This window comes from Opisthorchis viverrini (genome assembly GCF_000715545.1).
Source record: "Opisthorchis viverrini unplaced genomic scaffold opera_v5_147, whole genome shotgun sequence".
NCBI classification, from domain to species: domain Eukaryota; kingdom Metazoa; phylum Platyhelminthes; class Trematoda; order Opisthorchiida; family Opisthorchiidae; genus Opisthorchis; species Opisthorchis viverrini.
The window spans coordinates 1,050,218-1,072,655 of record NW_008751803.1 but is presented as its reverse complement, the minus strand read 5'-3'; the positions used below and the strand labels follow the sequence as shown (position 1 = coordinate 1,072,655).

The window sequence follows — 22,438 nt, the reverse complement described above, 5'->3', positions numbered from 1 at the left end:
AAGAGAGCCAGAGGCGGTCAAACAATGACTTGGCAGCGAAGTATGAAAGCCATTACCAGCAAACTCAGCTGCGCTGCTCACTGCCGTCTTCCTGGATGGGGATCCCGAGACGGGCCACATCAATGGCTAGAGACATTGTCAGATATGGCCCAGTCGCGCCCTCAATGGCGCTCGTGCATCCAAGCTATTGCCTTCAATGCATAGCTCCTTTTCCAACCCCCCACTTGACAGCCCACTGTACCTATCCCCCGCAAAAAAACATCGGTGAACGAAACTGCGGCAGCTACAACCACTGTACGACAAGTACGCGGTTATTACAGCTGACAATGATGATGATGATGCTACTTGGTGAACATCGACTGAACACGGACCACGCACATTTAATCTTTGAAATAATTACACCTTTTGAACCGGCTTACTGCTGCTGCATAATAGATTCCACGCTATTGGTCGCCATTCCGCGTAGAGTGCACACCAATTACATTGACATTTGAACAAAATTTCGAGAGTACCATTCACGAGAGACCTGTGAACTTTATCTAACATTAACTAGAATAGACTATGAACAAAGCAGACGAGTTTATTACGTGTCCATATTTTTCGCACTCAAAATATCCCTGAAAAGTGTCAGTGCTTTTGCAGTAGTGCGTTTTTTTCGAAATTTAGACAAAGTATCTTCATGTACGTTCATCAACTCCGGCAGCACTTACTGTTGGTGCCAGTGAGAGGCAGTGATACTGTTCGAAAGTTACCCAGTCTAACTGGCAGATAACTAGGTTATATCAGCTCGTCCAATTTTTCCGCAATACTTGCCGCCTAATTTTGTGCAGAATAGCGGAGTACAATAGAATCTCTTGCACCAACATTTGGAAACAAGCAGCATACTCAGTTTGTTTATGTTTATGGATTCGTTGTTTGTCAAAATAGTTGCCGGTGTCTAATATATGTCCATAAGGTTTTACCAGCCTCTTATGCAGGTAAGTACATTCATTGGTAGGTTAGAGGACGTCACACTGACAGTATGCAATGTTTAACCTACAACAAAGGTTCGTGGCGTATTACTTCGACGAAACTTCCGATCTGACCTAGACCACTGTAAATGTCATCTGTTGTCACCATCTTCATTTGACGCGTCTTTTATTTGTTTATCATTTTCCAAGAACACTTCCCGAAATTTTTTGCTCAGGAAAGTGGGATGTATGTTCCGCTCGCAAAAGTCCATCTATGTTCAAGTGAGCTTTGACAACTCGGTAGTGTCTTAGCCGTCGTGTCTCTTTAAGGTTTTATGGTAGCTAGGCACCGAAAGGGCGACACAGCTGAACGATTTTATGATCCTCATCATATTATGTATATTCGTCCCACCTTGAGATACTGCGGTTTGACCCTCACTTTCCTCTAGTCACTGATTGATCACGTCTGGCAGATAAACCGCGCGCTTTCGCCTTTTCTCCCCTAACTGATGGGCTTCACCTTTTCATCTTTTCCCAGTCCTAGCTTTGTAGTCTTTATTAGAATCCCTTTCTTCTTCCCGATCCACTCACACATGCAACGCACCCCTTCGCTCCCAGTGATCCTCGTCGTCACACACCATTCTTCTTTAGTCTTTCTCCGAATCGCCTACTCCAGAGCACTCTCACCCTCTTTATTCTTTCAAATTGAGTTTTTCAAGGCTCGGATTATCTCATCCGTCCAAACACTCCCCGCTAAATGGTCATTGTGCGTTTGTTTGCTCATTCTTGCATTGCTTCATTGAGTTTATTGTATGCTTCTGAAAATCTTGGTGTCATTTTTCATAGGGTTCTATGACTGAGTCTCTCTTCCTTTTTAATCCACCGGATTGGGACGTAAAATACATACAGGTACTGGATGACCACGAACAGAAGGTTTGTGGCAACCTTTCCTCCAAAAAGCTCGGCAACTGTCGTTCGTAATTTTGATGAAAAGCACTGCCTACATTTCTGCCATGGTTTTCTCTTGCTTTCAGAGATATCGGAGGTTTTCGAGTTACACCAAGCGTCGATGATCCAGAAACTATGGAGTGGAATAACGCCATTCGCAAAGTGAGCCAGTCGCGATGGCACCTGTCATATTGATTCCTAAAATTCACTTTAGGTCGGACAGTGACCCGTCTGCAGTCGTAGATATGGCCCTAATCATGACCGATCATGGAGATCACTTGATTGTTTCTGTTTGCAAGGATCATCGCCTTCGTTTGTGGGATTTGAAAGTAAGCATGTATCGTTTTTATTTCCACAACCAAAATGTTTGAGGAGTGGACATAGGGAACGGTTTGCTTTTGGGTATAATTGGATGTGGCTTCTTTCCACAGGAAGGTCAAAGTGCTCCACGAATATGTGGTGCCGAATCAACACTGATTTTCATGGAATCTACGGGGTTCTTCCACTTTGCGGTGAAAGAGGCACCAGCATACACACACGAACGGTAGTCTCAGAATTAGTTTTTGTGTAAAACTTAGCCGTTGACAAACAGCCCAATCGGTTCTCGTTTCAAAAGGTTATTCAACGTGCATTTATGTGGGTACGGAGCACGTATTCAACCATCGAAGTTTCGCAAACACGTGTTATGGCCTAGAAAAGCACCGCGATGGGCTCTGTGTACCCGTCGCTGTTGACGCGAACTACAGTGTGTGACTACCTATGCGGTGTACAGCAAAAGGTGCAAGTGTATGAATTGGAGCAGCTGTGTCCAACTTACCACAATAATAAAATAATTCAATTGTAATAAATACCCTTCCGGTGCCTAGCTGTTATGCCACCCGAAGAAAGCACGAGGACTGAGGTAATATCAGCATCAGTCGAGATGAGGAGGTTGGATTTGGACCAAGGACCGTCATGTTAGTAAATTTGCGCTTCGATCGAGTGAAACTTTTCCGTTTTCCTCATGGGTTCCCTGGGACCGTATGGGTACAGATTCAATCTGAAACTCGGTAGACTTACCTGTTCACTAGCACACCAAACTTCCCCGAACACCGAAGCTTCCCCGAACTCGTATTCCCTTTCGGTCTAACTTGGTCCCTAAATTCTGGTCCTTCAAGGGATAATTGGTAACACTGCACAGCGCCAAGTTATTTGCTGACAAAAACAGACTTACTGTGTAGACACGCGTGATTCTGATGTTTTTTTCTCGATGTTGCACATGAAGCTATGTTGACGAGATGGCAAATTGGAGCAACATAATCCGATATAGCTTGACTTGCACGGATGTTCTAGTTCAGGTGGCGCCAATAAGGTGTGCATTGTGTCCACTGTTCTTCTCTCCCTGTTGGCCTGTTTTCTTCCATTTATTTGAATTATTTGCATGTGCGAATAGACAAAGTTCCACCGTCTTCGCAGCCCGTCCATCTAGCGTGGTATGTATCTATCTGGGCCGTGTAGCTGTGGTTTGAAGCCAGCAAATACAGTCTCACAAAACGACTTCTACGTACCTGCTGGTGTCACAAAGGAACTGGAGTACTTCAATTGTGCTCCCTTCTATGGATCCACACTTCCTTACCATGCCGATCGATATGACATAAGCTTATTAGCATTTTTGGGGTATCGCCTATCCAATCCTGCAAGCGTAGTCAACTTTAAGGTTGTGACGAGCACGGATTCAAGGAAAATAATCGTGAGTGCGTGGACCGGTCGCATGCGTTCTTTTGTACCAGGCGTCTCTTAGTCCCACCGTGCTAAAAGGTAACTAGTGAGAGAAATATGAAATCAGAATCTCATTGCCAAAACGACTTGACCCAGGATGTCTCACCTCCTGACTTTTTTTGGGACCATTCAGTAATTGTCCGTCGACAGCTCACTACAATTTCAAGTATCTTTTAAACTGCACCTACAAGCTATTTCTCTGACGAGAAACTTGGTTCACTTTCCCCAATCCTCATGTCACTATGAGTACAAACAAGCGGAGAAAGTGTTCTAGCACCTTAAAAGCACCTTGAAATTGAAAATCGGTTTATCTCGAAGGGACGAGTAGTTTCGGCACTTGCGTTCTACCATGGAGCAAATTCGTAATATATTACCGCAGTCTTATATGATTTTATCTCATTACGTTATGTTAATTCTGAGGTATGTTGTCGTAGGCTAGAAGCGTTTGCATGATCGAAGGACATCATTATCTGTGGCGTCTCCCTATCTTCGCAGATATCGAATCGTTTTATCGGTTCTTTTTCTTGTTCTTTCCGAGAACCATTAGGATGAGGTTCAAAGATGTATTGTATGGGTCTGACATTCTAGGATGCCTTCCTAGAAGCTTTTAGAAAACTGCCCAGACGCAATTAGTTAGACTATTTAGGAAGACTTCTGAAACGAAGATCTTACATCCTGTTTACTTGGTATCAGGCCGATTTTAGGGGAAGCACAACAATGCTCTGGACTCGACAAACGGCTTCAGAACTGTCGATTCCAGTAAATTAAGCTATGCTCTATTGACGGAGCTGGATGTCCCTAACCGAAAATTTTGTTGTCACTTTTTCTCAGCATCGTGATTGCTTGCAAGTATTGGAATTACTAGACTTGCTACCGGACCACAATGCTTGTAGTACCGGATCAGGATCACTTCATTCGCATTTAGCTCCTGGCAGCTTCCATCGCATAACAAGCTATTCTATGAATAGCGGTGATTCCGCTGGTTTGTTGGTCTATCTATCGCTTTCGCTGAATTCTTCCCTGGGATCGATGCAAAATGCTCTCTCCTCATCTGGTACATGCTCGGCCAACTATTGGTGCTGGTTACAGCTAGATTTGTCCAATTTTCGTCGGCGTGATCGTGAATGCCTTCGAGTTAAGGGTATCGATCGTCTGGCCACCCCTGCGAGTCCGGTGTATGCATCAAAGTCATCAAGTAATTGGGAGCAATCTGGAATTGAGGAATTTAGTGTTCTGGACTTTATACCGACGCAACTCAATGCCAGCCCGTTTTGGAGTTCAAATGAAAATTCTGTTTTCCGGAGAAGACATCCTGAAAACCATGGTGTCGTGGAAAACCTTCATGGTAATCGTTTGTTTTTTGTTTTTTTATGGCCCTATATCCCTTTATATGCTCGTCCAGTATTATGATGAATGGTGGTCGTAAAAATGATTGTATCTTGACTGTCATTTGGCTGATGCGTCACTTAAGTGAGCCCACTGCAATGTTACATTCTATGCCAAGTTTTAAGTGGTTAGTAGTTCACGTAGTCTGCTTAATGATTAATCTGTCCGCGGAGCCCAGCGCTTCGGTTGCAAACGTCTCTACACGACTAGAGGTGACAACTTCAGTGCGTGATTTGGTAGGGGTACATCGCTGTGTGGGCGCTGATCAGTATTGCGCTTTTGCGTATCTACATTCTGTTCATCAGGAGTATGATCGGTAGTTTGCATAATCCATTCTATTAGTGGGCTGTTCCGCTTGAGCTCTGATTGGCCGACGTCCAGATGACCTTTAAACTTGGGTTCAACTCGCACACCGTTGGTTCAACGGTTGATCCTATCATATGATCCTCTTGTACGGCCTTCAGTTCCGACTGACCTCATCGGTGAGTCAACAACTTTTTGTCCTCAGGGGAGTGTCGACTCCGTCCGGTTTGGTATGGCGATTGAGTAGATTTGTTCTCCGTCATTTACTGAGGTCCGTTTTGTTCACTCCTCCACATCTTTTGACAAACTTCATAATTGACCGTTCTGCCTCCAATTCTGAGGGGGAAGTGTAGCGGCGTTTTATTGGTTTTCATAAATGTTGTCAGCAGTAACATGCTAATGTGGACGCGGCTTCCTCAACCTCATGTGAACGGATTTGGTGTCGACGTGTTCTTCTGCAAAGAACATCGAAGACTATCATCACGAACCAGTATTTCTGTTCCGAATGCGAATAGAAGGACCCTCCGGATGGTGACAGTGACGCACTAACGAGTCGGACTGGGCTCTGCGTCCGTTTTGTGATGGATTATACCACACTGTTCATCTGATTACCATTCCTTTGGTTGTTCTTTATTGTTTATTCTTCAAACAAACTTTTCATTATGGGGATGTCAACACCCGCTAAAAAATTGCGAAGATATTAATGGATGGCCCTTGGAAGTTGCAGTCGGATCTCCTGTTTGTAATGTTCTTCAATTGAACGTACTGCGCAAAAACCATCCCGTGGTTTCGTTGGGATGATATCCACGATATCGAGGTATTTCCCCTCACATGACTACTTTTAGTCCTCTGTGGGTTAAGCTTTTTTTGGATGGAGGCGGGGGCATTCGTTAGATGGAACTAGTCCTCAATTTCTTATGCCTCACAACTGTTCAGCTATAACACCCTTTCGGTGTCCAACTGCCATGCCAGCCGAAGGAAGAATGAGAGCTAGGATACTGTCAGGTTTCTCAAGCTTAGACAAGGAAGGTCGCGAGGCTGAAGTCCTTTTCGAACCACGGACCTTCCGGTCAGTAAATTCGCGCTCTAACCACTGAATCATCCCTAGCCCTTTTATGCCTCATGCCTGAAACGGTTCTAGTCATCATGCTCACAAAATTCATATAAAGCCATCGTCTTGCACGACTCCATCTACGTGTGTCATCGCTTGATGGAACGGACATATGGATCGTAACTTCTGAGGATGTCTCACGAAACTGTCTTTTATCCCGATGGTTGCTAATAAGTACTTTGTGTCATAAAACAGCCTGTTTGTTTATGCATTCAGACTCCGTCCCCAAATGACACCGCGCACCCACTCCCAACAAAGGGCAACAAGTAACCAGTTCACTTTTTCAAGTCGTCATAACCGTTTACATGTGGACTACGTCGTGTTTTCATTAAGCAAAATGTTAAGCAAATGTTGTGCAACAGCATTCTTTTTGGAAGCAACACTCCCAATAAGGTGCTTCTTCCAGAATTTTCCCCGCTGTTCTGCACAAGAATTTTGCTTAGTGTCGTTCGAAAGTCAAATTGGTTTCATCTGTTGTACGGATACCCAGTACAAGATACAACTGGGTACATTGCAGTTGTCCTCTCCAGTGACCTATTTTGTCGATGCATGCTCTAGTGGCTTTAATGCCTAATGTTTGACTGCAGGTATGATGAAGGGATTCGAGCCTTACGACCTACCCATTGGGAGCCGTGAAATCGGCATATCTATTTCACTTCTTTTCCTCGCCATCCTATGCAGAAGTGTATCAGCAGTTGCAGTGTTCGGGCGTTTTTGTACCCCATTGTAGATCCCCTTTTTCAGTTCCACTTATTGCGACCGCCTCTTCATATTCTAAAAGGCTCACTTTCGCACTCACTTCGCAATCTATTCTTTCAGGGCGGCGCAGTCTTCCGTAATGATTACGCACTGACCGAATTCACGTACCGCAGCCACTCTAATATAAAATGTTCAGAATTAGCACAGTATGACATCAGTGTTCAACACTGATGCTTCGACGCTGTTAGCTTTTATCTATAAGCACATACACGCACAAGCGCATTGGCCGCATCTTGATTCGGTCATACAAACGAGCCATGGCTCTTGATATAAAGAGAAAAATTTGGTACCTCGGGTCATGTGGTTGATGGCTGCGTTGTTCTTCGAGGTCGCTCATTTTCTGTCGAATGTTCTGCCACCCATCCAGGTTACATTGATTGGCAAAAGACCACCTGTTCCGTACCATACCAACTGCAACAGTAGCCGACCTATGTTCAGCACAATTAGGAAAAAATTTATCTGGGATTCATTTGGGTCTCTCGGTAACACCAACTCAATGTGCTATAATCTACGTACATTTCTCTCGTGCGTCAAAAACACATCAAACGCGACATCAACCCTACAGCAACCTAGACTTATTTGTTGACAAGTCTCTTAGTGGGCACAAACAGCGTTAGATTGGGGGTAGATGGCTCAAGTGGTTAGAGCGCGAATTTACTGACCGGAAGGTCCGTGGTTCAAACCCGACCTTTGCCCCTCGATTTCTCCTGTCTAGGCTTGGGCAAGCTGGCAGTATCCCAGCCCTCATGCTTCCTTCGGGTAGCGTAGCAGCTAGGCACCACAAGGGTGTTACAGCTGAGCAATTTTTTGTGGATAGAAAAATCGGCCATCTGCCGACAGTATCTTTTCGGGAAGGGATTCTTCAGTCTCAATTTCACTTGCTCCTACTCCTAATGGATATTTTAACGTCAAGGCTGTGAGTGCGGTTTGTCTTCTAGTGATTGGTTTCACTTTACATTCCTATAAAGTTTTCATTATGGTACCAAAGCCTTTGTATTTGGAACAAAGCGTTTGTTGTACCATGTCAGGCTCTATTACTTATGTTACTGCCCTAGGCGTCACTCTTCTTTATTCCTTTTAAATACCCACCTTGTGTTTTAAGATACCCTAAAACCTGCGTGGCTCAGTCAAAATGTACCAGACACAATTACGGCGGCACGGTGTAACAGCCGGACACTCTTCATCCAGTTTCGCTGACGCCTACATACCCTATCGACCTGTCTTAGCTATCCTCTACACTTGCTTTCGTTTTTACACTAAAAGTAAAACTAACGCGCAATCCATTTCATTCCCATCCAGTTGTTTGAGTATAGACTACCTTATTTCAACCAGTAGTGTAAAGATAATTACGTTTTGCTGGCATTAACCTTCCATTTCATTGTGGTCGCCGACCAGAGAGCTCTGCTTCCATATGTGCTCTAGTGCATGCTATGCGCTGTCAAGCTGTTTGACCTCGACTCCAGTGTGTCCACATAGTGTGATCCGACGTGAGAAGTATGAATCTCTGCGTCTTTTGAAGACACCTAGTCCCTGTTAAATTCGCTCCCACGCACCCCAATTCGGTTGTCACAGTTAACTTAACGGAATACCAGCTGAATCCATTGCTTACGTTCAGCTGAATGTGCTGCACAAAGTGTAATAACAGCAATGCCTCAGCTCAGCTGTCGGCATGATCCTCCCAAGCTAGCCTTTTCAGCAAAAGAACTAGCAAGGGCTCGTGGATTGAGTCCCGTCCTAGCTTTTCGATTGCTGCTGTCTAGGTGTAGGCAGTTTGGTAGCATTTCAACCCTCGTCCTCCCCTCGAGTTGTACGTCAGCTTGCACCGAAAGAGCGCCACAGCCGAACAGTTAGTATTCTCAGAGTGAGTGAATGCACCCGTTTTACCGAGACGGGGAATCCCTTTGAGAATCGAGAGCTTGGAATAAATCACACCTTGTGCTTTTCTCAGCCACAAAATGGGACTGTTCAATGGTCGAAAGAACACTATTCACAAGGTTGCCGGAAAATTTGAATTAATTGAAGCGAAACCGGAAGGAGGTGTAAAAGTTATCGGAGTAACTGGCAAGATTTCAAGCTGTTCTCTGAACTGTAAGAAGGTATTCAGTTCACAGCGCGGTTAAGCTCCCGACGGAGTCACCTTTTTGTTCTAATGTCAGGCAACCGAGTTCCAACCAATAGCCCCGCAGGTGTTTTTCGCAGCATTTGGGTGTTACAACCACGGTAAGGTGACAGAGTTAGGTATGGTTGTCCAGCCCGTGTAATCTAGTCGATACTGATAGCAACATCGTCTTTTGAAAGGCTTTGGGTTCTTTCTGATGATGATCGTTTTTCAGTAATAGAGCGGACCAGTTTAGTGTACCATCTCAGTACGGTATTCGCATCCCTGTATTCTGGAAGAATTTCGTGTTTTGTTGTTTATTTTCTGCCGTATGTCCTACACTCAGTCTGTGTTGGTGTCCTGTTGTGTAACTTGTAGTTGCTCTGCTCTACCCAACATTTTTCTCTTTGTAAGGTGTCTGGTGGCTGGCTCAGCAAGTAGCTGACAATCAAGCGAACCTGGATGATCGGTACTATGTTCAGTGGTCCTGTGGTTCCCCCCACACTGTTTCCGTGCCAGTGGTCAAAAATGGTACTGCAGTTCCTCCAGGAATCAACCCCGACAATCATATCCCGATTTGGAGGCACCAGTCTCCTATTCTGGTCCAGACCCAAGAAACTATTTTGGCATCAACAACAGAAGAATGCCCCTGTCGGATCACAGTGGACGATGTTGACGAGTTCCTGGACTTTTTGTTCAGTCCTGGCCGTTTTTCTCGGTTTGCCATTGCAAGCTCTTTGAAGGTTTGTAAACCTAAGTTCTACAATTTTTTTACCAATAAGTTCTTGTTCTGTCTATTCAGGATATTCGTCTCGAGGGAATTTACTTTTTGGATGCTGTATGATTCCCGAGGGGGCGAGATGATCCAAGTGGTTAGAGCGCGAATTTACTGACCGGAAGGTCCGTGGTTCGAACTCGACTTCTGCCTCTCGACTTCCCCTGTCTAGGCAGTATCCCAGCCCCCGTGCTTCCTTCAGCATGGCAATTAGGCTCCGGAGGGGTGCTACAGCTGAACGATGATTCCCGAGGTCTAGAACAGATATTACGGAATATTTGATGATGATTCACACTATGAAATCTAAACACCATCTTTTTCTGCCCTTCTTGATAGGATTACTTTCACTACATCGCTTTTCTTGTGTACTTCTCAGATTGGTGGGCAATCTTACAGCAGGGACATCAGCACGAGTCCTATGTAGTTTATCAACACCGCGGCCAGATTGAGTTTTTCACTGGGTGTTTAGCTGCATTTGTCCAGGATGCTGATGCAAAAAGCGCGTGAACAGCGCCATCGACTTCAACAGTCAGCCTTGATAGTGTTTCTTGAGCTGAAATTGTGTTAGGGTTCTGTGCACCAGTTGATGCCAGTTACATTAGTCAAACTCTAAATCACTGTACTCCGCTGTATCTTGTTGATTCCTAAGTTTGTACGAGTAGAATTTACCGGAGTTTACCTCGGCCACTGGTTTGTTGTCGAGTTGAACGTGAACTCTTACGGAAGCCTTATGAATGTTCGCAGCATTTAACTGCCCGGTCTTCAATTGACTGTCTAATTGAAACATTGAAGAAGTTACATGAATCCACTGAATGCACTTTCTTAATCATGATAAAAGTCTGAAACATTAATTTTTGATTTAATCGTGTGAAGCTATACCGAACCATTCTAGAGGACCACTAGCGCACCATTGTCATTGGTGCGCTGCATGCCAACTCCGAGGTAGGTTTGAACTCACCACAACGCGGGCGAACATTACACTTGAGCTCATCAGTTGTCCATTACTCAACCAGTGTCCAACTCGTACCCTTAATGGAAACGGTCTTTGGACGAATAATCCGTGCCTTGATGACGGTAGCCTTATTGGCCTTCGAAATAATGTTCGTTACTTTTGGTAGGGCCTCGAGACGAGGTGTTACGTTCCAGTCGCATCATTTCTTTTATCAGACCAAACATCTCGTCACTCCAATTCAAAGAGACTAGTGGTTCATTACAGATTATCCTCCTAACGATCATCCTCACTGAACTTGCGCTAGCTAACTCCCTCTTTCCGCTTGCCTTTTATATTGTCGGACAGCTGAGAAATGTTGTTTGGAATTTCGCATACATAGTTTATGCATGATGTGAACTAAACTATGTACCTACTGTATCGTTTAGCTGTATATTACAGAGTGAATTTCAAGTGTTACTACTTCTTCATTTTGAACCCCAGTCGCTCCGTAACTCACACCAGTTGCCTGCTGAAGATACTGTCACCTTATTTGAACGCATGGGTGAGCTGCGCTCCGAAGTACGCCGAACACTGGTGGATGAAGTAAGTTGTCCATTGATCTAATTTCCCGAGAATTGTCGACATTTGTTCTCGCCTGTGTTGTCACCGGACTGTTGAATACTGTGGCGGGATTATCCACTGCTGTCAAGGAATACCAGCCTCTTTTCTAGACACATCAAAATATTTTCTTCCTGGCCAGTCCACCAATATGAGCCGTCCTTTCCCCTCTTTCAATTTCTCTTAGAGTGGTTGTTCAAGGTGTTCAACGACTTGGCGAAGGAGCATCCTATGCACTAATCGACTTGACATAAATAGCGAGGACAACAACAAATTTGGGAAACTTAGACCACCCTGAAACAGGCTTAAAGCGACAAGCTAACCGGCCTCTCAAACAGCTGGAGGCACTAGATACCGTTAGGCATGCGCTAATGGAAAAGGTTGAACTACCCATCCAAAGGCGCGCTGATGATGTTTCCTTCAATTATGATCAGAATTTTGTGAACCAACTGCCAAGGCCGGTGAGCGGGTCAACAAACAATCCCGCCCGAGCTTCTAATATTCCATGTTATCACTCGGCAAACGATACTCCTAGGGATGAAGATGTAGCTCAGCGTAACAATGAAAACAAATCGGTGCTCAGAACTTGAGTTGCTGCGCATTGCCTTACCCTATTCTCGGTTTTCATCGCACTCGGTTGGTATGGCGCTCGCACGACAGTTTCCCAAATAACGCACACACAACTAAGGCTAACTTAGTGGGAAGGGTTGTGAGGTATCAGGTTTTAGGCGTGAAGCAGAGAAGCCGTTTGTAGTAGTTAAAAGCATATCATGTATGGTTCTGGGGTTTGTTTTCTTAACGGGGAAGCAGTTGTAATTCTACGTCGGTGAGATTCACTTAATGGGGATGTTGTTTTTTCTTCCCAATTTTTAGCTCTTTTACATCACCGAGATGGGTGATTTTCTAACCTTGTTGAAGACATTTCATGCCACTGCAATAGACTACCACGAGTATGGACTACAGCCCTTGGGATTGTTTGAAGTTCCTTACGGTACGGCGTTGCTCAGCCCAGACCAGCAGACCTACTTACCCTATGCTCCAGGCCTGGTTATCGTGCGTCGTTGGGGCTTCTCCGTTCTACGGCCATTCGACAACCACGAGCGGTTAATCTGGAACCAGCATTCAGATCAGCCACTGTGCATACCGCTAGGTATGTCTCCTTTTCAAATTAGCTTGTTTTTGCAAAGTATACCATAGCATATGTATGTTAGTATCCTTTAGCTTTTTCGCTTGTAGCTCTTGTCATCTATTCTCAGGGTGAATAGGTTTTCTAGGTTAGTTGGCATTCAAAAACATGTTCTGGCTACTTTTGGGCGTCAACCTGAAGACTACAAATGAAGTAGCGCTTCTTTCTTCCCTCACTTTTCTAACTGGGATATCGATCGTCATTGTTGCTCATCAGTGCTTATACAACGATCCGTTGTGGATCCAGGAATAGTACCCTTCAGATAGTCTCTCCTGAGACTGATTTTTCCATAGAATGCTAAGTCTATCACACAATGAGGATACAATGGAACATGCTCAGCCAAAGGCTAGCTGTAGTGCGATAATAAAGAGCTGTGTTAATAAGTACATATAATGTTTGTAGTCCAGCGAAAAGAAAACAGTCAATCTTTGTGCACTTAGGATTTTCGGATGTGCTACAGTGACAACATCAGTTGTCTCGAACATAACTGGGCAATTTCTTTTTTATTCTCTGCTATACTTGATCACAAGTAATGCGCTGATATATATACTACGGTCACTTCCCCCCGTCCCCAGAACCCGTGTCCGCCGACACATGCTCATCTAAACTGGATGTTTCGAAAGCCGCAGCACGACTCGCCATTCGCACTCGAGTTTTATTGGAGCATTTGTGCAAGGAAACCTCATGGCACACGTGGAAATCCATACTCTACGGTTCAGTCTCTCCGTTCCTCGTGGATCCGGACCACAGCTGGGATCCCAATAAACTGGTGGAGGCTATACTGTAAGTTTGTCGAGGGAAAATTTCTCTGCGAGATACCTGTGTGCAGTGGTCACCCATGTATACTAATAACCCTTGTTCTTAAAGCAGCAACTAAAGCAAGGTCGTCCCCGGTCATCTTTAAAATCAAAGAATACGCCTCATTGTTATTACGGACCGGGGCGAGATTGACCAAGTGGGTAGAGCGCAAATTTGCTGACCGGAAGGTCCGTGGTTCGAACCCGACCTCTGCCACTCGACTTCCCCTGCCTAGGCCTGGGCAACCTGGCAGTATCCCAGCCCTCGTGCTTCCTTCGTGTGGCATGGCAGCTAGGCACCGAAAGGAAGCTACGGCTGGACGATTTATTTTTATTTATTTTGTTACGGACCGTATACCTGGATAGCATGCGAACACATGTATGTTGTTGGTGTTCACTGAACTGAAACCCCCTATCAGCGTCCATCCCACGAAGAGCCTTTTTTCCTGGTCTCTTTCATGTTCGCTGTAGGGAGTTTTTTTACTGTACATTTCGATGCCTCGGGAACATTGATACGATTGTCATTCCTTCGTGCAGTGAAGAACTGGGAGGAAAGTTTGGTTCTTTCGAACCAGCTACATTCACGGATCCGCTCGATTGGCAGCAATTTGTATTTTTGGACCCGCGTTCCAGGACCACAGAGTTGCTTGCGTTGGACATGCTGATAAGACTGTTGGAACAACGTCCTTTCGCGTACTTTGGACAGACAGCATCCGATATGGCCAACGATAGATCTCGCTCGGACCCAGTGGGGCAGGACTTACTGAGCAACCTACGTCATTCAACTAGGAATCAACAAGCTTCGAGTAGGTTTTATCAACTTCGCGTAGTGTCGCTATTGTAGTTTCGCATCTGAAGTTCTGACATTATCAGTCCCTTGTGGATCGGCGACTGAATATCATGTATCACTTGGTCACTCTCTTCTGGCCTGCAATTTCGTCTAATAGTTTTGATTTATGGTAACGTTTGAAAATTCATTTAGAGACATCTACTCTAGATGAGTTTGTATTAGCGGGATGTAAATACTTGGTGCCTTTAAATTACCAACCAGCATACTCAAGCAGATAGCTTTAAAGGTTATTCTTACGTGACGGCGTAACAAGTGTACAGATGAAAAAAAAATTCCTCTGGGGGATCTTCAGCCGTGTCAACTTATTCACATATTGCACACAGCTACAAAGTGCATCTCCTCGCAAGACCTTTTCATATTAGGTAAAGGGGTCGATACACCCACGACCTTTGTTCATACTGTTTCTAAAGCTATCATATAACTTGCCCACATAGCTTCTTACACAAACAGTCTGTATCTGGATGCTAAACACCGCATCCTCCCTAGACACTTACACTTAAGTGTAAGACGGTAACATCTGCTGTGGAAGACAGCGGCATCTTTTCGTTTTTCAGTTTGCGGTTGGTCCGTATGTGAACCGACAGATTTGTCCTTCACATCCAGGGCAAACGCCTGCATAAATTGTTGGCTCGCCCTCGTGTTTGGCAATTCATAGTTCCCTTGGTGAAAATTGGGGGTATTTTTCTCCTTGTAAATCAGAATTGAACGCTGAATTTTCCTGAGATTCTTTGTAGGATTGTGGCAAGAATGCTGTGGAAAGTGGTTGCTCCATTGCGGGTTGTTGCGTATCAGGAAAGTTCAGCTGGACTTTTTGATTATATGTCTTGGATTGTAAACCCGTTTTTCTAAAAACAACTTGAGTTCTATTCTTCGACAGATTTTGCTCCACGAAGGCCGCATCATGTTTCATTTGGTAGATATTCGACATTCAGCAGTGCAGTGTCTACACGGAACGCCCTACTCACAATTTTTATGAGAACTTTTTGATATTCTCCGGTGTGCCGCGATATATCACACATTGTATCAGCTAAAACACATTCGGTTGAAGAATATCACGGTTGGAACTCAGTTAAAGCTCGCTTTGAAAGCAAATCAGTTTGCTGACAAATGCATTTCGTGAATTACATATAGTTTGGGTTCAATTTGAACGCAAAGTTGACGGAAATTCGGGGACTGCGCCATTTGATGAGCCTCAAGAAGGGTGAAACCGGTTTTGGCCTGTCGGAGACTTTTAAGCGACCTTATGAGTGGTGTGTTCCGTCCTTTGAGTTCTCTTCTTTTTCCTTCAGATCCCTTGTGGTTTGCGTCCACCGGTTCTCCTGAATCAACACATCTCCCGGGAACCCTAAATGCTGTATCCGCGCGCAAGGACAGTCGTCTAGGTTTGCGATTTCTCTGTCAAACATTCACCGAAATCTGTGAGCTGCGGTTAAAATTGGCTTTCGGTCTTCTCGTTATTGCTACTCATCTTCATCTCAACCCGTCAAACGTCGAAGTTGCCTTTTCCGGTCTTAACGAAAACAGTGATATCCTCACTTCCACCTCCATTCTCGTTCGCTTAACGAAATTGGTCCACTCGTTTCGGTTACTACATTGGCTCGGATCTACTAGGATGCGCCCGACACCGGATGCAGAAAAGCTGTAAGTTGTCGATTTGCCTACATTTTTGTGGGCTTTTTCTTCCGCGATTTCTTTGCTTTTTCGTCTTCTTCGTGCTGATTTGGTTGGCTAGATCACAGTATGCATCTTGACATTTCGGGACAACCAATACTGACCATTCCTTTGAAAACAGTAATCGCCATGAACGCCCATTGTTTTGGAAACAGGTCCGTCGGGTCCACACTGAGGCACCACTGCCTCTCGACTTCCCCTGTTTAGGCCTGGGCAACCTGGGAGTATCCCAGCCCTCGTGCAACCTTCGGGGCACCGAAAGGGTGCTACAGCTGAACGACTACAGGGTAAATACATTTGCGTTCACTTTGGAACCCTCCTAAGAGCCCCATTTACATGAGTTTCACCCACAATGCATTGGTTGATCTGTTTGGTATTCCAATCGAAAATCAGTGTATGTGAAAGATGAAGGGCCATAAGAACGACCGCTCAAACGAATTCGGTGTCCTCAACCGCTTGGTGACCATCGTGTATATTTTCTGTCATTTCTACCATATCTACTGAGGTTGGTTAGAGAGTAAGTCTTAATATACGTATTAGGATGACGCCAAACGTTTTTTACTTGCTCTTGTTGGAAGAGAAACAGCCGAATCGCTGCAAGAGAGACTTGTTTTCTTGGACATTGTTGTTTGAGTTGCGTTCCTCGTTTCTATAGAGGGTCTGAATATTATATATGTATGTATATATATATATATAATATAACTCACTCGTTTGCTCAATAATTTGACCTTCATGCATGCTTTACTTTTTGGATACCTTCAAGGACCAGCATAAGAGAACACGTGAACATTTTGGGCATGAGCAGCTCGATAGATGGGGAAACGCCGTCGGCACCCGATTTACTTCGGTCCCCGTCCTCCAGCTCAGTACAACTGCCAGGCATGACCTTGCTCCAGCAAATTTGCACTGACTGGTCATGGCTTCACAAACTATTTTCAGTGGATTTGGATTTGACCTCACGTCCCTGCATGCTCCGCTCCACTCACTTGGTCAGCCTTCTGTGTTCGGCGCTCAGTCCATCGGAAGACTTTCGCCATGGCTTACTGCGCGTTTTTCGACACCTCCTGGTTGGTGGGCATGTGAGTTTTACAGAGATCTATTCTGTTCTGTTTAAAGTAGCGATGCGAATCGAATAATCAACACGGGAGCTTTTCCTAGGATGGTTAGACTGATGAGTGTCATCCCGTAACTAGCTGTGAGTATTTATTAGTGCACAGGTGATGATAGCCATAATACAAATCAGAAGGTGAATGTGCACTAATAAAAGTTTGTAGTATTTCTGTGACACGTATAAAAATAAATACAGTGCGAAAATGGGAGCAAGTCAAAAAGGGACTTATCGTATGTGAGAGTCCCTTGGTGAAAGTCCGGACGGTGGTAACGTGTTTTCTCCACAGTTTGGCTGCTACACGTGTTCCATGATTGTCCGTGGACTTGTGGAGAGGTTGACGTCCTGCTCCCTGCGCGCGCGCGTGTCTGTGTGTGTCTTGACTGGGTTCGGTTTGCGTTTATGTAGGTCCCAGTGCGTAAACGTGGGCGCATCGGCACATGATTGGTCGCTACGCTGACTAGGCGGTGCAGACAATCGATGTCCGATGAGTCAGCTTAATGCGACGTGTTTGTGCGTATGAGAAAAAAGACAAGCCTCGCGATCCAGTGAGCGGCTGTGAGTTGAACAAGTAAGTATGTGGGTGACTGGGTCGCTACATATTCCTGGGGGTATCTCGCCACACAAAGCGTATACTAATTCACATTCTCATGTCTTCAGACGTCTGCCCGCACTTATCGATATGCGTACTCGTGTCCTACAGTCTTAATGTTCCTTGGCTTCAGTAGTGCGTTCGATTCTGTCAACCGCCTTTATCTTTTCAACACGCTTGCCTTGCTGGTATTCACATACATGAAGAGCTCTCCAAAAGCTTTCCTACAACCAGCGGTGTCAGACGAGAATGTGCACACCCCGCTTTTATTTCATTTCGTCACTGATGAGGAAATGAGGCGAACGCTAGAAAATCCCCAAAGCCCCGGCGTTAAGATCTCTTCAAGCGAAGACCTTGTCAACCCGGAAGATGCAGCGATGACATTCTCATTTTTGAAGAAGAGCGGGAGGCGCAACCATTACTAGACAAGCTAACTAAGCTCATCCAGTCGTTTGGGTTATTGTCTGCCGAGAAGAGCGTTATTTTCCATTCCTAATTCGGAGTGGTGGAAACATATAGATGATGACATTGTAGCGTGGGCGAGTCGACGCAATACGCCGTATGGCAAACGATACACCGGGTTAACTCAGACACAGCAGCACGTGTAGGCACAGAAAGCACGACGCACGGATAGGAAAGCAGGACGACCGCGTTGCAAACATACGCATATTCGACACCGGAACCGGAACAACGGGTACAAGTCACGTGAAGTACAGAAAAACAGGTCAATGTCATTCAGGGGGACGGTGTACCAGCAGGCTACTCCTTCCTGTCCGCCGGCACTCGTGGTGACTCGTCCGGGATACCTGTAATCGGGAGGGAGAGGGAGGGGTGCACACGTAAGTTCATATGTTAAACATGTATAGGCGGGAACAGTCAAGTTTCAATTGCGTTACAACATGACAGAATGAACGAAGTATGTTGCAAAAAAGCGTGGGTGCCGTTGGTGCTGTTTGCCTTCCAGAATGGGGTAAACACGACCCTCTTTGTGCTTGACTGGAGACATTGAACGATATATGGTGCCCTACCGATTTTATTGGCAGCTATCCAGGTTGGCTGACTGGGTGTTAGAGGCGTAGACACCTTGGATGTTTGTTGTAGGATAGCTCCAGGTCCACCCCCATTCCATTTTTCCTTTTTTCCATTGCGGAGCTTTATTCAAACACATTGACATGGCTGTACGCAATGAAGCACACTCGTGGTGACTCGTCCGGGATACCTGTAATCGGGAGGGAGAGGGAGGGGTGCACACGTAAGTTCATATGTTAAACATGTATAGGCGGGAACAGTCAAGTTTCAATTGCGTTACAACATGACAGAATGAACGAAGTATGTTGCAAAAAAGCGTGGGTGCCGTTGGTGCTGTTTGCCTTCCAGAATGGGGTAAACACGACCCTCTTTGTGCTTGACTGGAGACATTGAACGATATATGGTGCCCTACCGATTTTATTGGCAGCTATCCAGGTTGGCTGACTGGGTGTTAGAGGCGTAGACACCTTGGATGTTTGTTGTAGGATAGCTCCAGGTCCACCCCCATTCCATTTTTCCTTTTTTCCATTGCGGAGCTTTATTCAAACACATTGACATGGCTGTACGACAATGAAGCACCAGCGTTCTTTTTTGGTGTTGCAGACAGTGATGTTTTCCTTCCAGGCCGTTCCATTGCTTACCCTGATCAAACTTCTTGAGTCTACATCTTCTCAAGAGTCCTTGGATTCTGATTCATTCTCAGCGCCTCTTTGGACTTGGGATGGTGATTATTGCCTCCTATTTCTGTGTACCGGCCTCGCTCACTTCTGGCTCGGGTGAGTCCGTTTCAAGTTTTTTTTTGGATTGCCATCACCAGGAATTTGATGTTCTGCGCCTAAGTGAATGAACAGTAGTGCGAACGAAAAAAAAACGATCCGAGGGACACAGAATATCCATAATCAAGTCTCCCATAATCTTTATCCGTTGGTAACCAGCACAAACCCTCACCCGCTCATTCGAGTAGATGCACTGCTGTGCCTTACTTGAAGTTTACTTAAGTATACCCTCTCAATCTTCATTCCATAGGCTTTACTCGTGGTAAACATTTCCTAACTTTTTTCCTATCTGGTCGACGAGCCAATTCGTTTGCCACATCTGGAAGTAAAGCGTTCACAATGTTACCAATGAATTGAAGTGATTTAGTTATGGTGAAAAGTTGAGACTGCAGATTGGCGGGAGAATGCGAAAAAATTTCACAGTCAGAGACATCCTCTTCAATCATTTGAAAACGCTTGGATCGAGAGGTTATCGTTTCAGGAATATTTGGAAGTCACTCACTAGGTTTGCGGCTGGTCAGCGTTTCACTTTTGAAACAAAAGTATCATCATTGAGTCAAAACACTGGCCAAGTTTTAAGGCAGAAGGAGAACCAAACAGAAAAGCCTGTTCTCCCTGGCAGATTGTCAATGTAAGGTGTCCTCTAACAGTTTTCGTTTGTTTGGCTAGGCACGTGATCCATTGCATAGAAAGGAAACTTATGAATTTGAACCCAGTTTTGGGTGTGCTTCGGTTCATGTGAAGGTGCCTGTTGTGTCATTTTCAATGAATGAATTGCATGAATTTCGGTAGGTTTTGGCTTTCTACTCTAGATCTAAACCACTCATATTAATGACCCTTCTGGACCTACAACCGCCCATCGCCACATATCAGCTCGGATTAGCTAAATCGTTCTCCTTACAGTCATCACCTCTATTGTGTTCACACTGAGGTAATTGGTGATTTCCAACTTTTCCGTCATCAGCCGCCATGTTATGGATCTTAAACACCGTCTTAAAACTTCTGCATTTTCCAAATCCCGCCATCATTATCTTTGACCAGCATCTTGTTGGTTTGGGTATTCTCCTACCGTATCCGCCAGTTCTGCCATATAATCCCCTATCTCTTTGCCCTATGTAGACCTTGGTGCAGTCGTTGCACTTAATTTTACACCTGCACTCTGTGGTCTTCTCAATCGGGAACGATTCCTCAATTGAGCCAATACTGAGCGTGAAGTTTTTGCTTGCTGAGACGCTACCCTAATTTTGGCTCTGTTTATCACCCTTCGATTATGTGGACTGGCTTCTATGCCAATTCACGGGGCCTTAAAACCAGGGCCGAAACTCTTCTTTACTTGGCTCATTCAAGCATCAGGGCTTCATCACTGAGTCGATAGAGTCATGCAAATTATCGTAGCCCTAATAATACTGTTTGATCTCATTTGGCTATTGCTTCTGAGGTAAAATTATTCTCAGAGCTAAGAGGTGCGTAATTGACCATATTTTTTCCTTGCTTGGAGACAGAGAAATCGCAAACCGTATTCCATACCCAATTGTCCTTTCTCTTGACGAAACGTAGAAAGTTTTCTGCACCAGGATTCTTTAAATGTAATTCGAACATCAAAGCGAATGCGACTTTTGCCAATCAATCCTATCTCTTGGATTTGAGTACGCTTTTGCTGTTCAGCTTAAACAGAACGTCGAGATTGCCTTCTCATAGGCTAACATCGTTCTCATTTGGCCGAAGAAAATGCGATCTTCCAGCAAATGAGTATTGAATGGGCTCGTTGCGTAAACCTCGCTTCAAAACTTGGAATTGATAGACTTTAATCCAAGTTTTTATCATAGCACTAACTGTGTTTGCCAATGTTTCACTCTTTCAGCAATCCAGATTTGGCAGAGAATAACTTCATTCGTGCATCCGAGTCTCTCAAATCTCACGTGCAAGCATCCTTACTTAACTCAACAATGGACCGTCCCCTATTGCCTGAACAGCCCCAGTCCAGTCTACACGACCTGCTTATCGGTTCACTTTTTCCGGGTGAATTGACCAGTGAGAAACTGCTTTGTTCGAAGGACGGGCAAGAAATTACTACAGATACTATTTGTCCAACGGAGGTCCAAGTTCGATTTTTGATGAAAGTAAGACAATTAACTGTTTGCCCATATTCCATCTTGTTCGATTTCTTTAAGTATCCTGCCATGTAACGATCGATTGCAATTACAACCAACCCATGTTGCGGTCATTTATTGCTTTAAATACTGTGGTCATTCTTACTTGTGGTTGTATTTCTGCATTTTCAGGTCATGCCGGTTCTCGAGGCAGCGGACTGTGTCTCACAAGTACTCAACCTCTGTGAGTTCTCCTTGAATCTGTTAGCCAACTTACAACTGACGCCGGACGAAATGAATGATGCGGATTCGGAACAGCCGGAATCGAAGCAATGTGCTCGCAACTATTCTCGGCGCTTGACATCCATGCTGGCCAATTTGCACGCTTTCGGTGATGGAACGAGTGAAGGCTTTTTGTGCAATCCGTTGCCAGATGAGGGTGAGTCCTACGTGGACTTTTAAGCATATCTAGATTACTCACGTACTATAACCTGTATCTGTAATCTAGAGGGTGGGCGTCTTGACACCTCAGCGATAAAGTACGCCAACTTCGATTTCCCTTGGTGTGCTGCGTGCATTCCTATTAAACATACATAACGGTGCACTACGTTTCCGCTTCCTATAGAGGTTCGGAAAATAACCTAAGTGTTCAGCTGTGGGGAATCCCAACTCACCGCTACGCACTACTACGCTCACAATAAC

The 22,438-nt window shown here is 44.9% G+C and overlaps 2 protein-coding genes across 2 annotated transcripts in view; one reads left to right on the top strand and one right to left on the bottom strand.

Annotated features, from left to right (window-relative positions):
• Nucleotides 1–136, bottom strand: part of T265_06802 (hypothetical protein) — a gene marked incomplete at both ends in the record, with an annotated part of 3,801 nt that extends 3,665 nt beyond the window's left edge. Inside the window, one exon of the mRNA XM_009172167.1 lies at nt 82–136. Within this exon, the coding sequence (XP_009170431.1) occupies nt 82–136 (55 nt within the window). The remainder of the gene's footprint in view (nt 1–81) is intronic.
• Nucleotides 1–22,438, top strand: part of T265_14140 (hypothetical protein) — a gene marked incomplete at both ends in the record, with an annotated part of 39,974 nt that overhangs the window by 3,020 nt on the left and 14,516 nt on the right. The window contains 13 exons of the mRNA XM_009172181.1: nt 1,985–2,060; nt 2,113–2,227; nt 4,488–5,001; nt 9,728–10,056; nt 11,479–11,622; nt 12,511–12,787; nt 13,399–13,606; nt 14,092–14,426; nt 15,760–16,111; nt 16,905–17,220; nt 19,495–19,646; nt 21,508–21,766; nt 21,929–22,175. Coding sequence (XP_009170445.1) covers nt 1,985–2,060; nt 2,113–2,227; nt 4,488–5,001; nt 9,728–10,056; nt 11,479–11,622; nt 12,511–12,787; nt 13,399–13,606; nt 14,092–14,426; nt 15,760–16,111; nt 16,905–17,220; nt 19,495–19,646; nt 21,508–21,766; nt 21,929–22,175 — 3,324 coding nt within the window. The remainder of the gene's footprint in view (nt 1–1,984; nt 2,061–2,112; nt 2,228–4,487; nt 5,002–9,727; nt 10,057–11,478; nt 11,623–12,510; nt 12,788–13,398; nt 13,607–14,091; nt 14,427–15,759; nt 16,112–16,904; nt 17,221–19,494; nt 19,647–21,507; nt 21,767–21,928; nt 22,176–22,438) is intronic.